Below are 25,357 nucleotides of genomic sequence, written 5' to 3'. Positions count from 1 at the left end.
AATAGGACTAAGCAATGACCTTGAAATTTAGGAAATTGTAGGTTGTTCTCTAATTTTGAACTCCACTTTAACTGTTAAATACATCCTAACTAGTTCTAGTCTTGAAGAAGAGACTGTGTAAGACATTCAACATTCGTAAAATGTTCTCCTTTTCTATTATATGAAAGAATAATTTTCATTTTGGATGAACAAAACCTTAAAAGCAAACAAGCAAGTAAACTAAATTAAATAATGCAAAGAAAGCACAATAAACATGTTTACCTAACATACATGTGTAATATAAAATGCCATTACTCTTTTCATTAAAAACTCCAGCTACAAATACAGTAAAAAGTCTCTAAATATTTACAAGAAATAAACATTTATTGCTTAAAAAGACATAGACAGCATATAAAATGTAATGGTTTTGAATATAATGCCAGCATTCCTTTATGAAACACACATTTAGCTTATAATGAGAGGAACACAGTTCGCAGAGCTCTGGACTGAATGCATTTGCATGTGTTAGACAGTGACTTTTTAAATGCATTTTTCACTTTTTTAACTTTTAATAAAACTACCAGTGCGACTTGAAAAATTTACACCACTTCTGAGGAAGCCTGCATGACAGTGCTCATAAAGAAGTTTTGACTGTTTTTGTTCTTACAATAAAAGTCAATGGGGTACAACACAACAGTGGAACTCATTGACTTTAAATGAATATACAAAAATATATTCCACAGAAGAATGTCATACAGAGCTGGAATGACATAAGAATGAGTAAATGATGACAAAATGTTAATTTTTGGGTGGACTATCCCTTTAACCCCCAAGCCATAAATTGTGGTGTACTGGAGTGTGACAGCCTATTTCAAACATGTGGTGAGATTATTAAGATTTACAACTATGGTGAAAAATTTGTTAGAGAGGCTGTCAAGACCGTAGTATCTGCTAAACAAGGATATTCCATGTGAAGCATGTATGATGCCTACAGTACATCCTACATGAATACAGCACAGTTGTGATCAGTGTTAGTGATAAACTTGATTTAGGCTAAGCAAGAGTGAGTCACACAGTGCAGTTACTCTATAGTATCTGCAAGATGTAAATGTTGAGCATCACTGTTTCTGGGAAACACTAGGCCTGATGGAAACCTGCTGTATGTATGTTTATGAGTGGGGGCTGAGATGACTGCAGACATTAGAGGTGTAAGCAGGTCTGTAGTATTAGCAAAAGACATGCAGTGAGGAGCAGAGCGAGGGAGCATCCACATTGAATCCCTGAGACATTCCTACAGGCCACGACAGCAGCCGACGTCTTCTCTGACTTCAGCTCTGGAGGAGAGATGATCACCCCTTGAATCTAATAGAGACAGAAAGAAGAACTTGAATCAGCTTTCTGATGTGGAACAGTTAAAAAACTTGGGGTCAGTAAGAAGTCTGTCATGCTCACCAAGGATGCATTTATTCGCATATGCATATATAGAAAATAGACCCCTGTGTAATCAAAATCACTCACCGACCACTCATCCTGACCAATCTTGGAGCAACGAACGTTCATGGGGAGTTTGCGTACTATGTCGTTGAATGCTTTCCCTCTCTTCCTCGTCCACTTGTACTTGTCCATGGCCTCCGTGAAGGAGAGGTTGCTGTATTTCTTAGGACTCTTAATCACAAAGGGCCAAGTTCTTCAAAGAGCAAAAGAGGTAGTTTGATACAGTACATTTAATTAATATCACAACCTTACTTGCAAAGCAATATAGATTTTGATAGTGTTTTCTATGGAGCTTTCAAGCTTCAAAAAGGATGCAAAGCACCTGAAAAGTACCATAAAATGTGTTTATATATAAATTTAGAGACACTTTTGTCCATATTACACTCTTAAAAATAAAGGTACTTCACAATGCCATAGAAGAACCTTTTTGTCTAAATGGTTCTATAAACAACCTTTAACATCTGAGGAACACTGTAAAAAATGACCGTGATTTTAACGGTAAAAAACTGTGAAAATGCTACAGTAAAAACCTGTTAAATGGTTAACGGTAAGTTCTCCTAATATATACGGTGAAAAACTGTACTAGACATTTCAGACAATTTTACAGTGAAATACCATTTTTGGAAGTGGAAAAGAATGTAAAATTTACAGGGAAAAACCGTAGATTGACATTCCCAGAATTCCCTGCGTTGCATTTCAAATTGGATGTTTTTTCTTTTAAATAACTATGTTTCTTCTTAGTTTTTTCTTATCAGTTATGTTTATTAGGGTTGTATATTACATCTAATGTTGTTAAATTAATGTTTATTGCATATTTCAGTTTATATATACTTCTATATATGTTATTATTTAAAAGCTGCTTGTGATGGGCTTTGGTTCATCATGTGACTTTCTCATCACCACCTGCATTTGGTGGTTATCAGTGCATTACAAAGGTACAAAACAGATTTCAGTACTTCAATAGGTTGGTATATTAACATTATATCATTTAATGAAATTATGGTATTTAACTGTAAATGTGGATAAAAAAGTTAAAACTGTAAAGCCTAAAATGTTGCTATCGTATTTTTTTACGGAAGAATTCCGGCAACCACAGCTGCTGTTTTTTTACCGTAAATTTTACGGAATTGTTTTTACAGTGAACCTTTCTGTTTCACAAAAGGTTCTTTGTGACGAAAGAAGGTTTTTCAGATTATAAAAAGGTAAGAAAGAGATGGTTCTTTAAAGAACCTTTGACTGAATGGTTCTTTGTGGAACCAAAAATGGTTCTTAGGCATCGCTGTGAAGAACCTTTTAAGCACCTTTATTTTTAAGAGTGTACTCTTTTGAATTTTGAATTCAAATGATAGAAATGAACTGATGATCTTATTGGTTTGTTCATGAAAGAAGTGTGGTCTGATCATTTTAAATGGATCTTTTAATGAACTGACTGATCTGTAAATGAATAATGATTTATTCAGATTTTTAATGGACACTTTGAACCACTTTTATGATACTTTTCAGATGATTCTGTTTACTGGAAGCTTCAATTTTTATGCACAGTACAGAAAAATGGAAAATCAGCACAAATTGTGTTTCATAGAAGAAAGTCACACAGGTTATTCTCAGCTAGACATATTAAAACAAATATCATAGTTCACATTAATTCAGGTATGTATATTCAAACTCCTTTTTAGCAGTTTTAATTTTTTTAAGTGCAAATGAGTAAATAATCTGCTTTTGTAAATAAAGGTAATAATTCATCTTCCTAGCTATTCTGATACTTAACAGACTTAATCTGAGAAATGAAATGAAAAAGATAGCATTTTTAAATGTTTATTTGGTACCATTTACTACATTCCTCACAACATATATGATGGTTTGAGTGTCATTAATTTACTGACTGATCAAAGATAATCCTGAGGCAACTATATCTGCTCAATGTGCTTTTTATGCATGTGTGAGTGTGTGTTTGGTGATCGAAAGACAGAGGGCGCTTGGGGCAGAGCTTTGAAACTAAATCTGTTTAGAGTTGCCAGGTCTATCCCTTTATAATCCCCCTTATTCCAGCATCTGAGCACAATACTGCTCTGAGCCTCAGGGGGTCGAATAAACACACTCCACCAGCAGGGCTCTTCAGATGTTCTTCATTTATAGACGTACACACACACCCACGTCCATCCAAAACACACATTCGCCTGCTCACACGCGAAATCACAAACAAACATGTGCGGACATAACAAACCACACATCTCTCTTTCTCTATACAAAGCAGCAAAAGGAATCTGTACAAAACATCAGCAGCTCAGCAGACGCCCACAGAACCGGTGAGTCGCAGCTGCTTTGAGACATGAACCTCCCTTAAAACTCATACAGTATATCTTTAGATTTATACTGTGGCTGCGATAACATCTCAAAGAGCTAGTTCTGCCCAAAACTAGCCAAGATGTATTTATCTTTCTAGATGACTGTTGGAGAACCACCATGTATGAATGTGTTGCTAACATAATGGGTTATACAACAGTGGTGTTATAATGACCACAGATGTCATGTTTAGCACAACTAAAATTCCAGAAACATGTGAAAGGAGAGAAGTCTTTAAGATTGATGGATTTATTTAGTTTTATCTCAAATTACAAGAGGGATGAACAAGATTTGATCCCATGTGTCTGACGGCCTTATGGTTTCAGGGTGTCTTTCTTTTTCAGCTCTCTTAGAATGAGACAAACACATTTTACAATGACCATTCCAGATGTAGCTGTGGGTCGGACAAACAATTTGTACTTTCTGATGGGAGCAAGATGGCACATCTTCTTGTAAAGCTCTTGTGCTGACATGACAACCAGAACATTTGGATAAGTGAAAACATTTATCCTCATTTGCTCATCCAGTGAGCCATCAATCAATCGCTGTTAAGCTATTTATGGGTCTATGATAGTGACGCCGGTCTTATGTGAGCAGTCATTGGAAGGTCTCCCATTTCACAGAATTGTTTCAAGTTGGTTTCATTTAGATGAACTTTTCATACTTGAACTTTCTTTCCATTGTTTTACTTCTCCCATTGTTTCTGTTTTCTTTTGTTTCATAACCTACTGTATGTCCCACAGTTCTCTTTTTTATATATCTGTAGCTTTCTGCTTATTACTGTACCTCCTTTTGTCATTTCAAATTTTATTTTAAAGGAGCTGTAAGTGAGCTGTTCTGGAACTTAGACTGAAGCTCGGAGTATCCAGCTTAACCTAAGAGCGGTACAAAAACAATCCGTTATGCTGCTTGATATTGCAAACTGTATATGTTATATTATTTTCATTTATCATCATAATCTTAAACAAACTCGTTTGCAGCACAAATAGCTTTATGGTTTACTAGACTCAAAAATCGGGCCACGTGTGTACTGTGATGATGATGAACTTCACATCACACACATTGTAAGCATACCCTAGTGTACGTGTAAAAACATAAGTATACTTGGGGCTTTACAGTGGAATGCAGAGGCTTTCGAAGTAGTTTCAAAATATTCCATTTGAACGCATACTCCATGTGCGTGATAGAAAAAGTTTCATCTTTGTCCAGTGTCTGCGTTATTTCTCTCCAGAAGTTATGTCCAATAAAATTGCCTTTGTACACAGTTAACCTAAAGTTGTGGAGATCTCTTAACTCTCTCCCACAATCGCTCGTAAACATGGTCATCTATTGTTGTTGCCGTCTCCATTAGTTTGTTGTTGTCATTCCATCTCATCTGTTTCTTTTTTAGACTGTGAAACAATAGCCTGGGAAAGTGTTGCCACCTTGCGGATCAACCAATTAGTTAAAAAAGGCACATGTGTGAGTCCTTTGATTTGCAAAACAAAACAAAAAAAAATCTGATTTTTGCAGTTTACAGAGTCTCAGGCACAGAGACATATCTGATATTTCAGGATGAAATATACAGTCATTGGGATATTTTTGGACTGATGTTGCATTAAATCACTTACAGCACCTTTAACATGAACATAATATAAAATTGGGTATATACAGGGATGTTCATAATAATGAGATAAAACAATTAAGTCATACTACAGCACCATGTGCGTATTCATCATTATGAGGCTAATATGTGTATTTGCCACTAACAAAAAAAAAAACCCTTCAATGAAGTGGTTTCTCAGACTTACGTAACAGGCTCCTGGATCTCTTTGACCCCAATGAATTTAAGCTGGCCGGTGATTTCTGGTAAACTTTCACACCTGGCTAGATTGACCCTGGGGTAGTACAGCAGATATGACAAACACATCTCATCCCGTGTACTAAGACCTCCCTGTAGGAAAAAAAAAAAAAATCCACATTACTAGGGTCAAGACCTTGAAATACTACACTGACATAATGCATCTGAATCACTTTTACAGCCAGAGGCCTGTGACAAATTATTCCCAGTACTGAGCAAAGCTGAACTGACATGCACAGTGCAGCAAATATATCTTGATCTCTCTAATATGAATCCAAAACACCAGCGATTTGGCCCTGATGTTTATGGATTGTGGACAGTCTACAGAGAAAAAGCAGCTCAGCTCAGCTCAGCCTATCAGGAGTGCAGCTCCTGGCTGCATGTGTACTGGAAAACGTCAGCAGCTGGATCCGTCTCCAGAGACCTGCAGCTCCAGAGATATATTGTTTAGCCAAAAGAGCATGCAGTCTTTCACAGACTGGCTAGGAAAAAAAAAAAAAAAGAGATTCAAAGGCATTTTTCTAATAGAGCTGTTCAGTTTGTAGTCCTAAAATGTGGAAAAGGATTTGCATTGTCGTACAGTGGGTTCCTTCTGAATAGTTTTTAGAATGTTTAATTAATATAAATAATTTTAGTTTTTTGTGTGTAAATGTTTTTGTTGCTAGTAAGTTGATATGGTACATTTGGACTACAATGGTTGAGCAGTCAAGCATGTAAACTGCCATCCTTATGGTAATTATTATTAGCAACTTACATTTTTAAAAGACATAACAGGTTAACTATTCATAATTGAGCTAATTTGTAATTTAAACCTGTAAGACCTTCGTTCATCTTCGGAACACAAATTAAGATATTTTTTATGGAATCTGAGAGCTCTCTGACCCTCCATAGACAGCAGTGATATTACCACGATCAATGCACAGAAATGTAGCAAGGACATTGGTAAAATAGTCCATGTGATATCAGGGGTTCAACCGTAATTTTAACAACATAACAATAATAAACCGTAACAATAATAACATAATTTATTCAGCAATTCTTCTCCCCGAGTTATCGTCTTCCGCCATTTTGGAGTACCCCAGAACGTAAACAACGCTGATTACGTTCAGCATGCGCGAAGGTCTTGTGGGTTTGGAATGACATGAGGGTGAGTAATTAATTACATTTTTGGGTGAACTAACCCTTTAATATATTGTTTATGTTCAACAGAAGAAAGAAACTCAGTCACACAGGTTTGGAATGACATTAAAGGGCACGTATTATGCAAAATTTACTTTTACATGTTGTTTGAGCATAAATGTGTGTTGACAGTGTGTGTACACATCCACCCTTAATAATAAAAATCCACCCGCTCCTTTTTTTTAATCCCCATTAATTAAAAAGTCTCAAAACTATTTTTAACAAACTTGTGTGCATTTGATAGTTTAAGCGCAATAAGACATTAAAGATATAAACTTAGTTTAGTACTCGCATGTCATGACAGCCGCTTTCTGCACTTGTTTCGGATGTGTGCTCTCAGAAAACCGTATATCAGAAGTTTAAACTGAAATGGCTTTATGTGATTTATGTGTGATAGAAACAATAATCAAAACCAAACAGATGTTTTTGATAGCATTATCTGAAGTAAGAGGTGTAAAGGCACAGCCCTATTCTGGAAAAGGGGGCGGGGACCAGCAGCTCATTTGCATTTAAAGATACATGTACGAAAACAGCCTATTTCTGCTTCCACTTAAAATAGGCATTATAAATGATCTGTGGGGTATTTTGAGCTGAAAATACATCAACACATTCTAGGGACACCTGAGGCCAGTACTGCCGCTCCCTATACACAGAGTACGCAGTTTGTGTAGGGCACCAACTCCCAGGGTGGCACTCAGTTGGTCAAAAAACAAAAACGTGATGCGCCATTCCCTCATCTGCGCCTGCTCGCACCTCATGTTTGCGGCTGAATGCAAATGATCATAATTGATGGACAACTATGCCCGTGAAAAGACTACAGCAATGCGGCGCAAAAAAAAGAAGAAGATGAAAACGAAGCCCGTGCATCACTTTCAGGCACATTCATAATACTGTGAAATTTTTTGGCTGTTGACGTTAATAACGTGTTTTCATGTCGGTAATATTATACCACCAACAATGCATATAACAATCTCCCTGAGTTTCCATGTTCCCTTGCAAAAATTAGCCATAGTTTTAACACGAATAAAACCAAAAATCATGGTTCTTGTAGCCATGGTAACCGCAAATTAACCATGGTTTTGTTACTTCAAATAATATCATGTTCATCAATATTTATACAAAGAAGTTTTATAATAATATATATATACAGTGGGGGAAAAAATTATTTGATCCCGTGCTGATTTTGTATGTTTGCCCACTGACAAAGAAATGATCAGTCTATAATTTTAATGGTAGGTTTATTTTAACAGTGAGAGACAGAATAACAACAACAACAAAAAAACCCCCACAAACATGCATTTCAAAAAAAGTTATAAATTAATTTGCATTTTAATGAGTGAAATAAGTATTTGACCACTTCGCAAAGCACTTGGTGGCAAAACCCTTGTTTGGCAATCACAGAGGTCAGACGTCTCTTGTAGTTGGCCAACAGGTTTGCACACATCTCAGGAGGGATTTTGTCACACTCCTCTTTGCAGATCCTCTCCAAGTCATTAAGGTTTCAAGGCTGACGTTTGGCAACTCGAACCTTCAGCTCCCTCCACAGATTTTCTATGGGATTAAGGTCTGGAGACTGGCTAGGCCACTCCAGGACCTTAATGTGCTTCTTCTTGAGCCACTCCTTTGTTGCCTTGGCCGTGTGTTTTGGGTCATTGTCATGCTGGAATACCCATCCATGACGAATACCCATTTCAATGCCCTGGCTGGCTTCAATGCCCTGGCCCTGACGGTACATGGTCCTGTCCATCGCCTGTTTGATGCAGTTCAGTTGTCCTGTCCCCTTAGCAGAAAAACACCCCCAAAGCATAATGTTTCCACCTCTATGTTTGACGGTGGGGATTGTGTTCTTGGGGTCATAGGCAGCATTCCTCCTCCTCCAAACATGGCGAAATGAGTTGATGCCAAAGAGCTTGATTTTGGTCTCATCTGACCACAACACTTTCACCCAGTTCTCCTCTGAATCATTGGCAAACTTCAGACGGGCTGTACATGTGCTTTCTTGAGCAGGGGGACCTTGCGGGTGCTGCAGGATTTCAGTCCTTCACTGCATAGTGTGTTACCAATTGTTTTCTTGGTGACTATGGTCCCAGCTGCCTTGAGATCATTGACAAGATCCTCCCGTGTAGTTCTGGGCTGATTCCTCACCGTTCTTATGATCATTGAAACTCCACGAGGTGAGATCTTGCATGAAGCCCCAGACTGAAGGAGATTGACAGTTATTTTGTGTTTCTTCCATTTGCGAATAATCGCACTAACTGTTGTCACCTTCTCACCAAGCTGCTTGGCGATGGTCTTGTAGCCCATTCCAGCCTTGTGTAGGTCTACAGTCTTGTCCCTGACATCCTTGGACAGCTCTTTGGTCTTGGCCATGGTGGAGAGTTTGGAATCTGATTGATTGATTGCTTCCGTGGACAGGTTGTCTTTTATACAGGTAACAAACTGAGATTAGGAGCACTCCCTTCAAGAGAGTGCTCCTAATCTCAGCTCCTTACCTGTATAAAAAACACCTGGGAGCCAGAAATCTTGCTGATGGATAGGGGATAAAATACTTATTTCACTCATTAAAATGCAAATCAATGTAAAACGTTTTTGAAATGCGTTTTTCTGGACTTTTTTTTTGTTATTCTGTCTCTCACTGTTAAAATAAACCTACCATTAAAATTATAGACTGATCATTTCTTTGTCAGTGGGCAAACATACAAAATCAGCAGGGGATCAAATAATCCCCCCCCCCACTATATATATAAAAAAACAGACCTAAGCCAACAACAGCCTTTAAAATGACTTAAAATGCATTATATAAAAACAATGAGGCAATAATGATTGGTTAATTAATAGTTATATGGTTTCATTGATAAATACTGTTAAAATAATGTAATACATAATAAATAATTTATGTACATTACATGTTATTACAAATGCCTGCAAAGGGAGCCAAAGGCCTGGTAATTGCTGCTGTTATACTTACAGGACGATCAAGTCCTTGTTTAATAGGCTATTGACCAAACATTTCATTCAAATATCCACTTGATCTTTAATTTTTGGCCACCTTTTTGCTATAGATGACACAGCCTCTATAATTTCTTCAACAAAAAACATGTGGACATCACAACTCTTACAAAAATTAACCATGGTTTATTGTAGTAAAACTGCTTAATTTCCTTTTTGCGTGATTTCTGAATGCATGAGACTATAAAATCAGTCAGATAACTGTATTAATAAAGTCAGGTAACTGTCTAGAGCTACAATTGAAATTTGTGAATAATACAATTTAATTACTATTTATTTATTTACTTTTATATTTTATTAAAGTTCTGTTTTGATCCTTATAGGCTAGATGTTTTTTTTGTTTTTTTTTAAACTTCCGTAATATTTGAGGGAGGGGGCACAACAATATAATTCTGCTTAGGGCACCCATTTGGCCAGCAGCGGCCCTGCCTGAGACTTATATTACATCTTGCAGAAAGGGGCATAATAGGGGCAAATCAGGCTGCTCCCACAACAAGACCGTCTTACCATAGACCTGCCCTGAGTGAGCTGTCATCAATCCGCCATTGTGTCAACTCTGGTGCAGGGGAAGACAAGATGTCTCAGATTAAGTGATTGAGGCATTTTGTTGTAGGATGTAATAATGAATATAGCAGTCGTCATTTACTCCCGACAGCCGCTGAAGACGCAGAGGATTAACGTTACTTTCATTTTGAAAGGAATGCAATGATCCCGATCTTCCTAAATGCGTCTTTAACCATCCAAGGATTTTTTTTTGCAAAAAAATATTTAGCCTTTAAAACATTTACGATATACAGGTGCATCTCAATAAATTAGAATGTCGTGGAAAAGTTCATTTATTTCAGTAATTCAACTCAAATTGTGAAACTTGTGTATTAAATAAATTCAATGCACACAGACTGAAGTAGTTTAAGTCTTTGGTTCTTTTAATTGTGATGATTTTGGCTCACATTTAACAAAAACCCACCAATTCACTCAACAAATTAGAATATTGTGACATGCCAATCAGCTAATCAACTCAAAACACCTGCAAAGGTTTCCTGAGCCTTCAAAATGGTGTCTCAGTTTGGTTCACTAGGCGACACAATCATGGGGAAGACTGCTGATCTGACAGTTGTCCAGAAGACAATCATTGACACCCTTCACAAGGAGGGTAAGTCACAAACATTCATTGCCAAAGAAGCTGGCTGTTCACAGAGTGCTGTATTCAAGCATGTTAACAGAAAGTTGAGTGGAAGGAAAAAGTGTGGAAGAAAAAGATGCACAACCAACCGAGAGAACCTCAGCCTTATGAGGATTGTCAAGCAAAATCGATTCAAGAATTTGGGTGAACTTCACAAGGAATGGACTGAGGCTGGGGTCAAGGCATCAAGAGCCACCACACACAGACGTGTCAAGGAATTTGGCTACAGTTGTCCTCTCCTGAACCACAGACAACATCAGAGGCGTCTTACCTGGGCTAAGGAGAAGAAGAACTGGACTGTTGCCCAGTGGTCCAAAGTTCTCTTTTCAGATGAGAGCAAGTTTTGTATTTCATTTGGAAACCAAGGTCCTAGAGTCTGGAGGAAGGGTGGAGAAGCTCATAGCCCAAGTTGCTTGAAGTCCAGTGTTAAGTTTCCACAGTCTGTGATGATTTGGAGTGCAATGTCATCTGCTGGTGTTGGTCCATTGTGTTTTTTGAAAACCAAAGTCACTGCACCCGTTTACCAAGAAATTTTTGGAGCACTTCATGCTTCCTTCTGCTGACCAGCTTTTTAAAGAAGCTGATTTCATTTTCCAGCAGGACTTGGCACCTGCCCACACTGCCAAAAGCAGCAAAAGTTGGTTAAATGACCATGGTGTTGGCCCCTACCAAGTATTGAGTACATATACAGTAAATGAACATACTTTCCAGAAGGCATACAATTCACTAAAAATGTTTTTTTTTATTGGTCTTATGAAGTATTCTAATTTGTTGAGATAGTGAATTGGTGGGTTTTTGTTAAATGTGAGCCAAAATCATCACAATTAAAAGAACCAAAGACTTAAACTACTTCAGTCTGTGTGCATTGAATTTATTTAATACACAAGTTTCACAATTTGAGTTGAATTACTGAAATAAATGAACTTTTCCACGACATTCTAATTTATTGAGATGCACCTGTAGCTGATGGAAATGCCAATTATCAATAAAATTTCTCGTGTGTCGACACAATCTTTTTCCATTTAACTTTAGTGTATAAATTCCATATCGAATTCCATATATGTGGTGTGACATGACAGAATTAGCCTATAGGAAGCGTCCGTGTTCATGGTGTTACTCACGTTAAAGCACCGTTTCCCTGTAGTTCAAAAGTGCATTAAACCATATTCATATTACATCTAAAATTATTTTATACATGGTAAGAAAAAGACAAGTTACCTCTCAAACATACTTATCTTAATTTGATGTTCCTTTAGTAGGCTAGCCTACATTTACATTCTTTTTTTTACAGTGCACTGTTCAGTTTAAATAGCCTGTAGTCCGTGCCTTTCAGCTTGACCACCATACCCCCGTGATATTATGACAAGCACATTTTGTTTTACATGGATATTGGAACGTGAAGTACAAAAGTTTAAGCTAATTCGTTTTGGCTTGTTAGCTTCTTATATTTTTATTCTTGTTTTGTTCTGAGTTCTTTCTACCGTTAAATTTAAAGGATTTGTTGTGGAGTGAGGGGAAATAAAATAGCATGTTTTTTCAATATGTTTGGCTGACTGTATTTTTTTAATATGACAATGAACAGGCTGCGTTGTCGTCAGTAGGCAAATGCTTAACTGTGCGTGTGAGGCGCCGGCACGATCACTTGACACCACTTTTCTTTCATTTTGTTAATTCATTAATTATTCAGAAAAATATATTTTGCATATGGGCCTATTTCTTTTATATATAATAGCTTATGTTTTTCTCCGTTCGCGGAAGTGCTGCAGATGCGTGATGTGCATGTGAATCCTCACGTTCATGTTGTTTATGCTGCTTTTTGCATGTATAAAATTAATCCCTGCAAAACAAATTTAGGTGTTTTTAATAGGTCACAGCCACCTATCAATTTAAATTTTATTTAATTGTAATTTAATATAATCTTGTTGGTTAATGATTAATATGGCTTAACGACTGTCGGTTAGGAGAAATAAAATAACTGAAATGAACATTCCTATTTCCTATAAACATTAATCAGAAAAATAATAATAATACAACTGCACCTGTTTATGATTATTGCTTGATTAAGTAGCCAATCTATCTAACAGTCTATAACAAAGTACAAAAAAAAAAAAAAAACTCATGAAACTTGTTAGGCTAATAAAAATAATTTTATGTAGGCCTATACAATTTAATAACAGGCTATTTTGTTTCAATTGGATGAAGAACAGGCTACTAGCAATAGGATAAATTATGTATGGAAACAGCTCAAGGGCAATTTTTTTTTGTGATACACCAAAAGTTATGTGACAATTCGTTTTTAGGTTTTTTCACGTACACCATTTTATCGGTAAAAGGCCAGTTGGATAGAAACAGGCTGTAGACAGGAAATTTCACAAAGTTTTTTTAACGCATATTCTCTTTGTCGATAACAAAACAGAGCAAAAACTGGATGGAAACATGATTTATGTTTGTGCGAATCATTCGTGATCCAGCTTCATCTACAGAAGAAGTGAGTATAAGGTTTTTTTTTTTTTAGGAATCTTTGCAAATTGCCTTTCCTAATAATGTGCTAGTTAGCCAGTTTTGCGGCTGAAGTTTAAAGTCTGCTCGTCACCCCATGGAAGAGAGGGGCGGGGTCAGCAGAGCTCATTAGTATTTAAAGCAACATGGACTAAAATGGCTTGATGAAAACAGAGCTGATTTTGACAGGGTAAAGAAGGTGTTTTTTTACACTACCATTGAGAAATTTTAACCAAAGTATGTTATAGATTTTATATTAAGACCCTAAAGAATCATGTCAACCGGAAAATGGGCATCCGATGACCCCTTTAAGGATGAGCAAATCAAGACAGAATTTTGATTTTTGGGTGAACTAAGTTGGTGAATGAAATGAGAAATGGCCTACAAATCAGACATCATGACTGAACAACTGAACTGAACAGTTTGACTAAGCTTGCTGTTAACCAGGATTTCTATCATGAATAACTCTATAATTGGTGTAATTCACAAGAAAACCTAGCCAAACTATATGACACAAATCTATGTAATTGCTGTTAGTAAAAGCATACAAGGCTTTAGAAGCCTTAATCTTACCCAGGTCATGTTCATTCTGCCTTTAGTGTTGTATCTACATTCAGTGATTAGAGAATCCCCCTGGTGACAGAAAAACATGTCGGTTAACACACAGATATTAAAAGCGAATTACAAAAAACATTTGCTTATCAATTATGCTCACTGTTGGATGCTTGCCAAACAGAATAGGCCATTGAAACTCATTTGAGTATAAACTGTTAAAACCTGGCTGACTGTTATCACACAACAGAACAGGACAACAAGTCACAACTCACACATGAGTCACCTCTCGCCTGTGGGCACTTTTAAACACACACCAGTCCTGCAGATGCACAGTGTGTGCTCTTTACATGTTGAATTTATTACACTACTCTTAGGTAATACAAAGTGCTTGGCTATGGCTGAGACACTGGAGCAGATAATGATAATTGCTCTATTCTTTACTGCTAAAACACTACCAATCCCTCAGCTATAAACTCAGAGCACTGAAAACAATCTAAAGACTTTAGTCAGAGTAAACAGCATATTTAATTTGACCCAAACAAGACTGTGAGGGATAAAAGCCCTTACATCTAAATTTAATAACCCATGTTTTCTGGAGTTCATACAAGGCCTGGAAATTTTTGAGAACAGATTTTATTGTTTAACCACTATTGACACCCAGGTACACACCACTCTGACATATTGAACAGACTGTACTTATGTCCTTCAGACAGCCACACATTTTGACCTTTTGATTTTTCCATTAATTTTCCAAGCCTAGAATTCACCATTTTGAAATTCCCTGCTTATTTCTAGGTTTTCCATAAATCGGTTAAACATAAACTGTGAGGTTCACTGTATCTGATGATTAATTTCACCCTCAGATGGAGCAATGATGATTATGAAACTGAAATGGACTCTGACTGACAGGCAGGACGATCCTCTCCTGGCTGAGCGGCTGGAACTCCTGGAAGTTGAAATCAAACTGATCGTCTGAGGCTAGTGGCTGGAGCTCGACCTGCTGGCGGAAATGTCTGGCTCTGATAGCCCGTCCTGCCAGGTGAGCATGGAGCAGAACTGCAAACACATGAATTCCACTGGGCATCTCGCTGTCTAATGACTTACAGGAAGAGAGACACATGTTATTATACTTTTTTCAATCTGGATTTAGAGAAACTTGCACTAGCATTCAAATGTTAGGAATTACCAAGACATTTAAAAAAAAGAAAAAGTTTTTGAAGACAATTATTGCTTGTAATTTGATTTAAATAATAATTTAAAAAAACTATTAAAAATATTTATTTTTTTATACACTACCATTACACCACCATGTGTATACTATTTTTATACACTACCAATTAATACCTTTATTCAGCAAGTATGCATTAAATTGATAAAAAATGACAGTAAAGATATTTATAATGAAACAAAAGATTGGATTGAAAAAATAAATGGTGGTCATCAGAAATCCTATAAATATTATCATAGGATTATTATCATAATTTCCTCTGCAGTATTAAAGAGCACAAGTGTTTCAAACATTGATAATAATAAGAAAAGTCACTTCAGCAGAAAATCAGCCTATTAGAATGATTTCTGAAAAATCATGTTAGACTGAAAACTGGAGTAATGGATGCTGAAAATTCAGCTTTGCCATTATAGGAATCAGTGCCATTTTAAATATATTAAAAATGTTTTATTATTTTAAATTGTAATAATATTAAACAATAATATCATTTTTACTTTATTTTGATCAAATAGATACAGTCTTGGCGAGCATAAAATACTTTTAGAACAGAGTTTATTTATATAAATAGTCATTTGTAATAATATGCAATTAACTGTAATTTAATGCATACTGAGTCTTTCATAGTGATTACAAATGTTTCAGTAGTAGTGTAGGTATCAAATAAGAACTTATAAAGTGTAAATGGAGTGTAACCACAATAATTCCTGTGTTTTTTTTTTGTGCAGTCCCACCTCTTGGAGACACTCCTGTGTGCAGTGTCCTTCTGTAATATAATCCTGCATGCCTGGGGGCAGCATGTGGTAGAGACTGACCCACACTCCTGTCTCGATGACCCCAGCATCATAGCGCCTCAGGCTGGGGCTGTAGTACAGACGCAGGCCTGAACTGTCCACTATCCCTGTGGTGAGACCAAAACTCTGAGAAGCTCAGACTCAAACCGTACAGAAAAGCTCATTATTTAATAGCAGAAAATCACTGTAATCTACCATGGAGACCATACTGATCACTTAACAGATACTCAAACAGATACATAAAAAACATTAACAAAAAGTCACAGGAAATAACTGTAGTAATTCTCTAGTTGTGCTAAATTATGTCACTTAGGGCAGCAAGTGAGTCAGGTTTTAAACTGTTAGTTTAAACTGTTTGGGTTAGTTCACCCAAAAATGAAAATTAGCCCATGTTTTACTCACCCTCAAGTCATCCTTATGAAGGACTTTCTTCTTTCAGACAAATCTAATCGGGGTTATATTAAAAATTATCTTTGCTCTTCCAAGCTTTATAATGGCAGTGGGTGGGTGTTTTTATCAACAGTCCAAAAGAAGTGCAATAAAGCGCATCCATCCATAATACAACATGCCTCACACGGCTCCAGGGGTGAATAAAAGCCTCCTGTAGCGAAACAATGCATTTTTGTAAGAAAAATATCCATTTTTAAAACGTTATAAACACTTTTCTCTCACTTCTGCTAACTGCCATATGTGCAAGCTGTTCCGGGCGGATGACGTAGGATGTATGCGCAGTGCACGCGCCTCTGAGATATGCTAGTCTCGCGAGTTTGTTTACAGGAGCAAAGGAAGCAAAGTTTCCTTACTTTAGCAAAGGAAAACCTGTCTCCTCGTGGCTTATATCGAACTCCTCTGACATTTTTCTTTACAAATCCACGTTTCACTCTTTCCTCTGTGCTTCCGCGTTCGTCACTAATCACCGCCGCATGCGCTATGCCTACGTCATCCGCCCAGAATGGCTTCTGCGTACAACAGTTAGCGTAAGTGAGAGAAAAGTGTTTATAATGTTTTAAATATGGATATTTTTTCTACAAAAAAGCATTGATTAGCTACAGGAGGCCTTTATTCACCCCGCGAGCTGTTTGAGGCATGTTTTTTTTTTGGATGGAAGCGCTTTATTGCACTTCTTTTGGAATGTTGAAAAAAACACCCACTCACTGCCATTATAAAGCTTGGAAGAGCAAGGACAAGTTTTAACATAACTCCAAATGGATTAGTCGGAAAGAAGAAAGTCATATTCACCTAGGATGCCTTGAGGTTGAGTAAAACATGGGCTAATTTTCATTTTTGGGTGAACTAACCCTTTAAAGTTTATCATAACGTACAGTACCTCTTTGTAAAGATGGGTTATCAAAGTGAATCTCCATTTGTACATAGACTGGGTCTATTGAGGTTCCCATAGACATTCCAACATGAGGAGGGTAGGTGAAGCCCTGCAAGGGATAAAATTCTATTCAACATCTGAAACTTTTTATTATTAGAATGAATATGAACTCATGAAATACCACCTCTCCCCCAATAGCCCACGCAAACAGGACGGTTTCACAGGTGAAGAAGGAGTCTGGCATATTTGGATGGTAGCATTCATGTCCTCTGTCGATCTCACTCTTGTTCAGATTGCTGTCGCACTGGTAGAGCAGAATGTGATGAACCAGGTTCTCATGACCCTTCTGAATCTTTGGCTCTATCTGAAAACAACAACAAACAGAGAGGAATATGAATAGCTGCGCTGTGTGCTCTCAGGATTGAATTGAGAATGCCTTTTGTATTCCAAATTCTGTGTATGAATTTGAACAAAGATAGTATGCAGAATTGTTAGAATTTTAATTTAAAGAATTGAAATGGTATTAAAATCAAATAGGTAAAATGGTAAAACTGCTCAATATATCATTTATAGTTATAGACTGAATCTGAAAATTGTATCATAAATGTCAATGAATATGTCAAACAATGTGGTAAACATTTTGTGTTGCTGTTTGTTAAAATGATCTCTTTTTATGGCTATATTAATATATGGCTAAATTTTGTTACAAGTGTTGTACTTGTAATATGCATATCAGAGAATGAACAGACATAATTAATCCAAATTGTTTATATTTGTTCACAAAGTTCAAGTAAATTGTCTTCTGGTTACACCAATTCAAATTCTACTTCAACAACAAATTATTACATAAAATCTGAATTTAAACTAACCCTGATTAATATTTAGTTAATGTACATTAACATTCAAAAGTTTGGGGTTTGTAAGACTTTTAAATGTTTTTAAAGAAGTCTCTCATACTCACCCATGGTGTATTTTGATCAAAAATACAGTAAAAAGGTGTTAGTGTGAATTATTATTACAATTAAAAATATTTATTTTCTATTTGTATTCTGTTTTAATTTGTTTTCCTGTGATGGCAAAACTGAATTTATTTTCAGAATTAATAACGATATCTTTACTGTCACTTTTGATTTAATGTGACCTGCTTATTAAAAGTAGTAATTTCTTAAAATAAACCTTACTAACAACAAACTTTTGAACAGAATGTAGTGAAAGTATTGCTTTAATGAATCTGAGAAGTTATTTTCTTTAATCCAATACAAGAACACTGGTCCAAGCTTTGATAAAGGGATCAGCCATACAGATTTGATAAAAGTAGGTTATCTTTTTAAACCACTCTATTTTGATCCTCTACAAGAAAATCTCTCTCTCTCTCTGTGTGTGTGTGTGTGTGTGGATTGTTGAGCTAAAACTAGCTTGGATATCTCTGGAATAGGAAGTGGGGATTTTAGTATTATTTTTCTCCTCACAGTGGGCTTCTTCTGTCGGAACTGGAATTCTAAATAAAAGCATATCCAACAGAGTGAACTGTGTCCTTCTCTTCCAGGGGTCTCTGCCTGAAGCAGTGGGACCCAGGGCCAAACAGTGGCTGAATAAATATTCAAACATTCCTTTATTTCCCTTCCACCTCCTCTTTTTTACCCATTCGGAGCCATTTTGTTTTGAAGTCCCAAAATCTAATGAACATAGATTGTGTAGTAGTATTCTGTTGTTTTTAACCAATAACATGTTTGATCCATCCATCTAAATCCATCACAGATTCAGATCTTACCATCCTTATAATGCTACTGTTGTCATTATACTGCAATACAGCAAACAGTATGATTTTATGCACAAGGCTGTATCAATGTCACTCAAATGGATGCTTTAAAAGATGCAGCAACATTCTCTGTGTTTTGTCACTGAGAAGTCACTAACATTGCTCGCAATCTGGGGTATTCTAGTAAATTGCTCATCACAGAGCCCAGAAAATGAGCTGGATGACAAACATTTGTGACAATTACCACAAGCACAAGCCAAATTTACTGTAAGTATGTGTGTGTGTATTTGCACGGGCCGATTTACGGATTTATTCTTAGTAAATCATCTGCAATATGCCAAAGCAAATAAAGTACACTGAAAAAAAGAAAAGAAAAAGATTAATAGAGCACATTTACAAGCCTTTATACTTCAAAATTTCAAGCTTAATTCAATGTGTTTCTTTGTAATTGTGAAATTTACTATCAATTTCTGAGTGGAATTTGCTTTAAAGTAAATCCTATACCTTTTTTCATTGCAACTTTTATTTGGGATCTCAGGAGCACTATACTGTATAAAGTACACCCAGACAGCCTCTTCTGGCATCACTAGCATGAGGTTTTTGACTGAATAAGGACAGTGACAATATGGCCTGAATATAGACAGTGAGTGCACAGTGTCTGGAAAATCTGCTCCTGTTTGACAGTTCAACATCTGCTCCATGAAACTGAGTGGGGACAGAGTAGGAAACATCCAGACACTGCTGTGGTTATGGGGCAGCTGTTGGCATCTGACTAACACAGCCTTGAGCTTTCCGAATGCCAGGCTACTGTATGTAGAGAGGACAGGAAAAGAGGGCAAAGAGGGGTCACAATAATTATTCACTAGCTGGTTTCAACTGATTTGTGTTCAGCTGATATTAATGAAAGGTTAAATGGAGGCAAAATGTAATATCTAACTCAAACATGATCCCAAGCAATATTTAGGCCACGATTAAAGTGCATCTAGTGAATGTCAGAATGTGTCAGTGTGCACTTGTCTGTACGTTTCATCATCTTGTGAAACACGGAATACACACAAGTCTATTCACTGTAGAGTCTTTGTATCCGGTGCATTACATACTGAACACTGCAGCAAACTAAATGGGTTACATTCATACCGTGAGCTGCTCACTTCTGCATGTGCAGCGCTTATGTTTTCGCTAAAAATGTGGAGCTGTAGCCATAGCGATGAATTCATGTAGATGAATGCATGCCTGTCTTTCCACAGCTGAATTTTACATGGGCACGAACTGGTGACTACAACAATTAAATTAAATTAAAGGTTAGTGCATCTGAAAAATTAGCCTGAAAGGATGATGCTTAATTGTAGTATTTTATCATATGATTAAAGTACCTATTCTGCCTCTAATTAAGAAAACTTGAAAAGCTTAGTTACGGGAAGACTCTTTCATCTGGGTCAGAGAGTATAATTTCAAAAAACATGTCTGATCTACAAATAGCAGCTGCAAAAGACAATAATAAGCAGGTGAGACAAAAAAAGAAGCTGAAGGACAGAGAGAGACAGAAAGAGATCTAAACCGATGCAGGTGACAAGATACTGTAGAGAAGTAAAAACCACCATATGAGGTAAAACATACCATGTTTTGAAATGAAATCATATACGAGGAATCTAATTTATGTTTTAAACATATTTAGAAAATATAGTGTCCAACATAGTAACAACAGTAACAAAAAATGGTGACGCTATTTATTCAGTAACATGAAATACATACTTAAACCAAAACTGTGTTCAGCTTTCACACTGATCACAGATTTGGATCCTCTCTGTCTTATATTGTACAGTTTTTCAATTTTATTCTCATGAATCAGTTCACGCATAAACGGTCATCTCGCTCTCATACTGCATGTAGTGTTGGAAAAATCTGATTCATTCTAGTGAATTATAAACAGTCCTTTCTTATATGATGCTGTCACAGCCTGGTTGCAAATGAAGTTGAGAGATTGAATCTAAGCACAGCAATTTAGTTGTATATACACAAACTCCAAAACTGGAACAGAACAGAACAAGCAGGTTACACGCAAAGACAACTGACAGTGAACAGAAGAAAACACAGGGCTTATACTTATAATGAAACACACAAATCAAACAGATGCAGACACTAATCAAATCAATGGGTAACTACAATAAACTATTGGCGGGAAAGTAGGAACAAAGGAAACTAGGTCAAACAACATACATATACAGAACATACATGCGACATTGTATTGTAAAGTTTGATTAATTCTTGTGAATTGTTTGCAGTGGTCCTCCTTCACATATTATTCGAGGAAATCTGTTCATCCAGAAATGAACAGATTCACAAAAATGATTCACCAATTTGAGTTGTTAGTTATTGTTATTGTCCCAGGAAATATATATTTTAGTGTAGTTACTTTTTAAAAACAGAAGCTTGACTGAAGTTTAACTGCTTCGTATGATTCATGACTTGAATGAATTTAAATGTTTTAAAATATTAGGAATTGATTATGATGAGCATTCTTGAAAATGTAAAGAGTTTTATTACTCACTCTGATTATATGATGTTTTTTCTTCAGCTCTGGAAATTTAAAGATCTGACACCAGTATGTTGTATCCTTGTGCGGTACAGGAACCTACAATATTTGAACATGTTAACAAATTTATAGATAAAAGATTTGCATCAGTTACAAAACAGTTAAATGTAGCATTTAGACAGCAACAAACACAAGTATTCCATTGTGGACTGGAGAGCACGGACGTTTTATTAATCCCATTTCCTGTTTTTTCCCTATTCAATGCTGAGTATTTGTTATGTGGTTGTAAATATGTACACTCTTATAAAATCTGGTGTTTGGCAGTATCCCACAAGCATAAAAGGGGCCTTGTTTTCATTCAAAAGACCCAATCAGGAAGCAAAAGGGTCTGTATTTAAAAAGGATTCATATGTAACCACAAGGACCTTGATTCCTAAGCACGCAAAAATAGATGAAACGGTAGGTATAACACTGCCTAGGGCTAAGCCGTTCTCTGTCACTCCTAGCTCATCAAACGCTCCAGCAGTCTGCTGAATGCACTTTCCTCACCTCCTTGTTTTGAAGGTCAAAGAAAGCTGTTCCTGCTGGGATGCTGGAGCTGGTTCCAGGGTTGAGTAATCGCAGACTCTTTCTGCCTCTGTTCGTCCCGTGGTAGACTGGTCCTGACATTCCCACGTCCTCCGCGTGGAACGCCCAGATCACTCTCACTGTACTGCCCTGGGCATTGACCAATTTTGGGTAATTGTAGACTTAAGTGCAAAAGACTGTCTATACAAGTAATAATTTGACAACATTTTGGGGAAGTGAGTTTATTTAACTCCTTAATAAAACACCGTACTATTATTTCCCCTGAACAAATGGCAGTGTGCTAAAATTACAACCAAGAGTTCAAAAAATGGCTCCAAAAAAAGCTGGTTACAGACACTGCCCCTGATGGTTCTTTCAGACTTACGGAGCAAGATGTAATAACGCATGTAGTCAAACCTACCGTAATGACTTTGTCATTGTCATCACAGGTCTGGAGGTTTCTGCTGAAAGCCAGAACAGTATGTGTGTTATTCTCTCTGCCGTACAGCAGCTGGTAGCTCTGCAGCACATCTTTATGGACCTTTCTGTTTGAGTCTGTATAGTAGTCCTAAGCAGAGTGAGGAGGAACGAAGTTAGTCCATCTCAGGTTTGAATCAGAAAAGAAGCTATTTTTAAGGAGTACTGGAATCATGTGAGTAAATACATGTGCGTGTGGTCACATTTGATAACCTTTGCTCAAAATGTTTGGTTAGCTGCACTGGCAAATGTCCTATTTGTTTCCAATACATTCAGACACCATTATGAATATGTTTTGGATCAAAAGACGTCATGACTCATGCTTACAAAACTGAAACAGAAATGTATTGATATAAATGAGCCTTCATTACACAATGCTGATGAATAGTGCTGTGTTGAAATCTAATCATAAACTTCTATTGTATACATCAGCTAGATGGAGATTAGTGTGCAGAGAATATACAACAGTGTGGATGTACTGAAATATTTCGCTGCTTGCATTTGAAACAGTATTGTTTATATGAGTGCTCTCTGAATAAAATCCAGGTCACAACAGGGCAGCTGATTGTAGTCAGGTCAGTGGGTCAGTGGATGATCTCATTGCAGTAGATTTCAATTGCAGATTTAAATCTTCGAAAGTGGTCTTGGAGGGTGGATATAAATATAATTTTATAACAAACTCTATGAACATTGCATGTTTAAGATTCCCATTTATAGTAAAAAATGATGGAAGTCAACTAAAAATGACAAATTATAACAATAATAAATATCGTTTTTTTCCGACCACTACCATGTTCTGATAATATACAGAATATGCATTTAATTTCTGCTTTATCGACACCCAATAAATAAATAATAATAATTACATGGATAATTATGCAAAGTTGTTTTGTGATTCAAAGCAGTGCAAATTATTTTTGAATGAATGCCTGTAAAAAGTTGAGCAATTAATATATAAATCATATATAACTTTATTAGTTATATATTCTGCATGTGGAGTGTGACCTGTGTATTTTCTGATGAATGCACAGTGACATTATGGGACAGTAAAACAAACAAACAAACAAAAAAACATTATTTATTCTTACAATTATTGTTATATAGTTAAATAGAAGAAAAGATTATCCAAAACAGATCCATACCAAACATTTTTGTTAAAAAAAAAAACCCAAATAAGACTCAAATGACTTAAATAAATTCAGTACTTAAAACAGAAATAATAATAATCAATCCAGCCCAACATTTACAGAGATCAAATGCAGCAGACTGATTTTAAATTGTGAGTCAGAGTTCTCTAACTGTATAATCAGCGTTGAATGTGAGATGCATTCAAACCCAAAGGTGCGTGCACACTTACCAGCAGATATGGACTTCCGTTGAGCACACCACCTATCACAATATCAGACGAGGACATCGCACCGGTCGGCGACAAACCGAATCCTATATATCCTTTCGTTTCCACTTCTACTTCAAAAGTTATCGTGGACTCGTCAAATCCCCACTTAATGTTGTATCTCCCATCCGCATCTAGTGCAGCTGAATGAACGAATCGTGTCCCATGTGAGCATGCCGAACAGAAGAGTGAAGTTAAGAAAACTAGAGCGCAAAGAGGCTGATTTTCAGACATATCGAGCTTAATCGCAAACAACACCGACTGCACTCAAGGACGCTTTTTATCCATAGAGCAGTTTATGGAAATATGCAACTTCCGAGGGCAAGAGTGTTTGTTTGCTTTGGTGCATTGGAGGCGAATGATCCTTTCAAGCGCTGGCAGCCTCCCACCGCTGAACTGTTGGAACTTGTGTGATTTCCCTTTGATGTGGAAAGACATGTAGAGCTGAACACCGTGCGAGCGCGATCAAGCAACTGCCGTGCGGTCATTAGAATCAACGGCGTGATTACAATAGGCTACACTGTTAAATCTGTGTAATGTATCGTGTTTCAAGTACAAGGTGAAGAACCATTTGAATGTTTGGTGACTTAACGTTGTTTAAATAAAATCCTGCTTCGCTGAGGAGCTTTATTTTGCTCTGTTATACACTTTAATTAAAACATTTAATAACCTAATTAATGTCTTCATAAGTAAGTGAAAATGTAGCCTTAAGCTTATCTACTCTATACTATGCAAAAAGAAATACTTCAGATGAGTAGGATGTCAGCATGTGTAGTATTTATAGTATGAGAAGAACAATACCTGGATGACCTCTAATACAGTGGTGGAGAGGGGTCTCATGATCCAGGGGGGCCTTAACAAGCATTAAATAAGCCAAAAACAATGAAAAGTCAAGATGTCTATTTTAATTTACTTTTTAATTCCCTTAACTGTTTTTTTTTTTTTGAAGGATACCTGCTGTTATTTACATATGAGAAAGAATAATTGGTAACACTTTACAATAAGGTGTCATTTGTTAACATTAGTTAATGTATTAATTAACATGAACAAACAATGAACAATGCATTTATTACACTATTTATTAATCTTTGTTAATATTAGTTAATGAAAATACAGTTGTTCATTTTTTATTCATGTTAGTTCACAGTGCATTAACTAATGTTAACAAACACAACTTGTGATTTTATTAATGCATTAGTAAATGCTG

At 36.5% G+C, this 25,357-nt stretch overlaps 1 protein-coding gene across 2 annotated transcripts; it reads right to left on the bottom strand.

Moving 5' to 3' along the window:
• Window positions 1-398: 398 nt before the first annotated feature.
• On the bottom strand, window positions 399-24,549 carry moxd1 (monooxygenase, DBH-like 1). 2 transcript variants are annotated; one of them, XM_058756132.1, is made up of 12 exons: window positions 24,115-24,549; window positions 22,702-22,848; window positions 22,263-22,430; window positions 21,729-21,812; window positions 17,603-17,785; window positions 17,428-17,530; window positions 16,041-16,207; window positions 14,989-15,180; window positions 14,100-14,159; window positions 5,607-5,749; window positions 1,498-1,666; window positions 399-1,341 (listed from the first exon to the last, which is right to left on the bottom strand). In XM_058756132.1, exons 1-12 carry the CDS (start codon window positions 24,382-24,384, stop codon window positions 1,180-1,182), a joined length of 1,848 nt encoding a protein of 615 aa, XP_058612115.1. In that variant the 5' UTR covers window positions 24,385-24,549; the 3' UTR covers window positions 399-1,179. The 2 variants fall into 2 exon arrangements, with proteins under 2 accessions (XP_058612115.1, XP_058612117.1); XM_058756134.1 differs by having other exon boundaries at window positions 17,606-17,785.
• Window positions 24,550-25,357: the final 808 nt, after the last annotated feature.

This window comes from Onychostoma macrolepis, chromosome 20 (genome assembly GCF_012432095.1).
Source record: "Onychostoma macrolepis isolate SWU-2019 chromosome 20, ASM1243209v1, whole genome shotgun sequence".
Taxonomy (NCBI): domain Eukaryota; kingdom Metazoa; phylum Chordata; class Actinopteri; order Cypriniformes; family Cyprinidae; genus Onychostoma; species Onychostoma macrolepis.
The sequence above is the reverse complement of the archived record's forward strand: the minus strand, read 5'-3'. Positions and strand labels throughout refer to the sequence as shown.

What these genes read in the sequence shown, in the direction of transcription:
- moxd1 (XM_058756132.1), bottom strand. Translation starts at nt 24,384, where the DNA reads ATGTCTGAAAATCAGCCTCTTTGCGCTCTAGTTTTCTTAACTTCACTC. An exon ending in GCAGAATGAACATGACCTGG is followed by an intron (nt 5,750 to 14,099) that starts GTAAGATTAAGG and finishes TTTTTCCTACAG; the next exon opens with GGAGGTCTTAGTACACGGGA. An exon ending in GAGATCCAGGAGCCTGTTAC is followed by an intron (nt 1,667 to 5,606) that starts GTAAGTCTGAGA and finishes TGCTCTTTGAAG; the next exon opens with AACTTGGCCCTTTGTGATTA.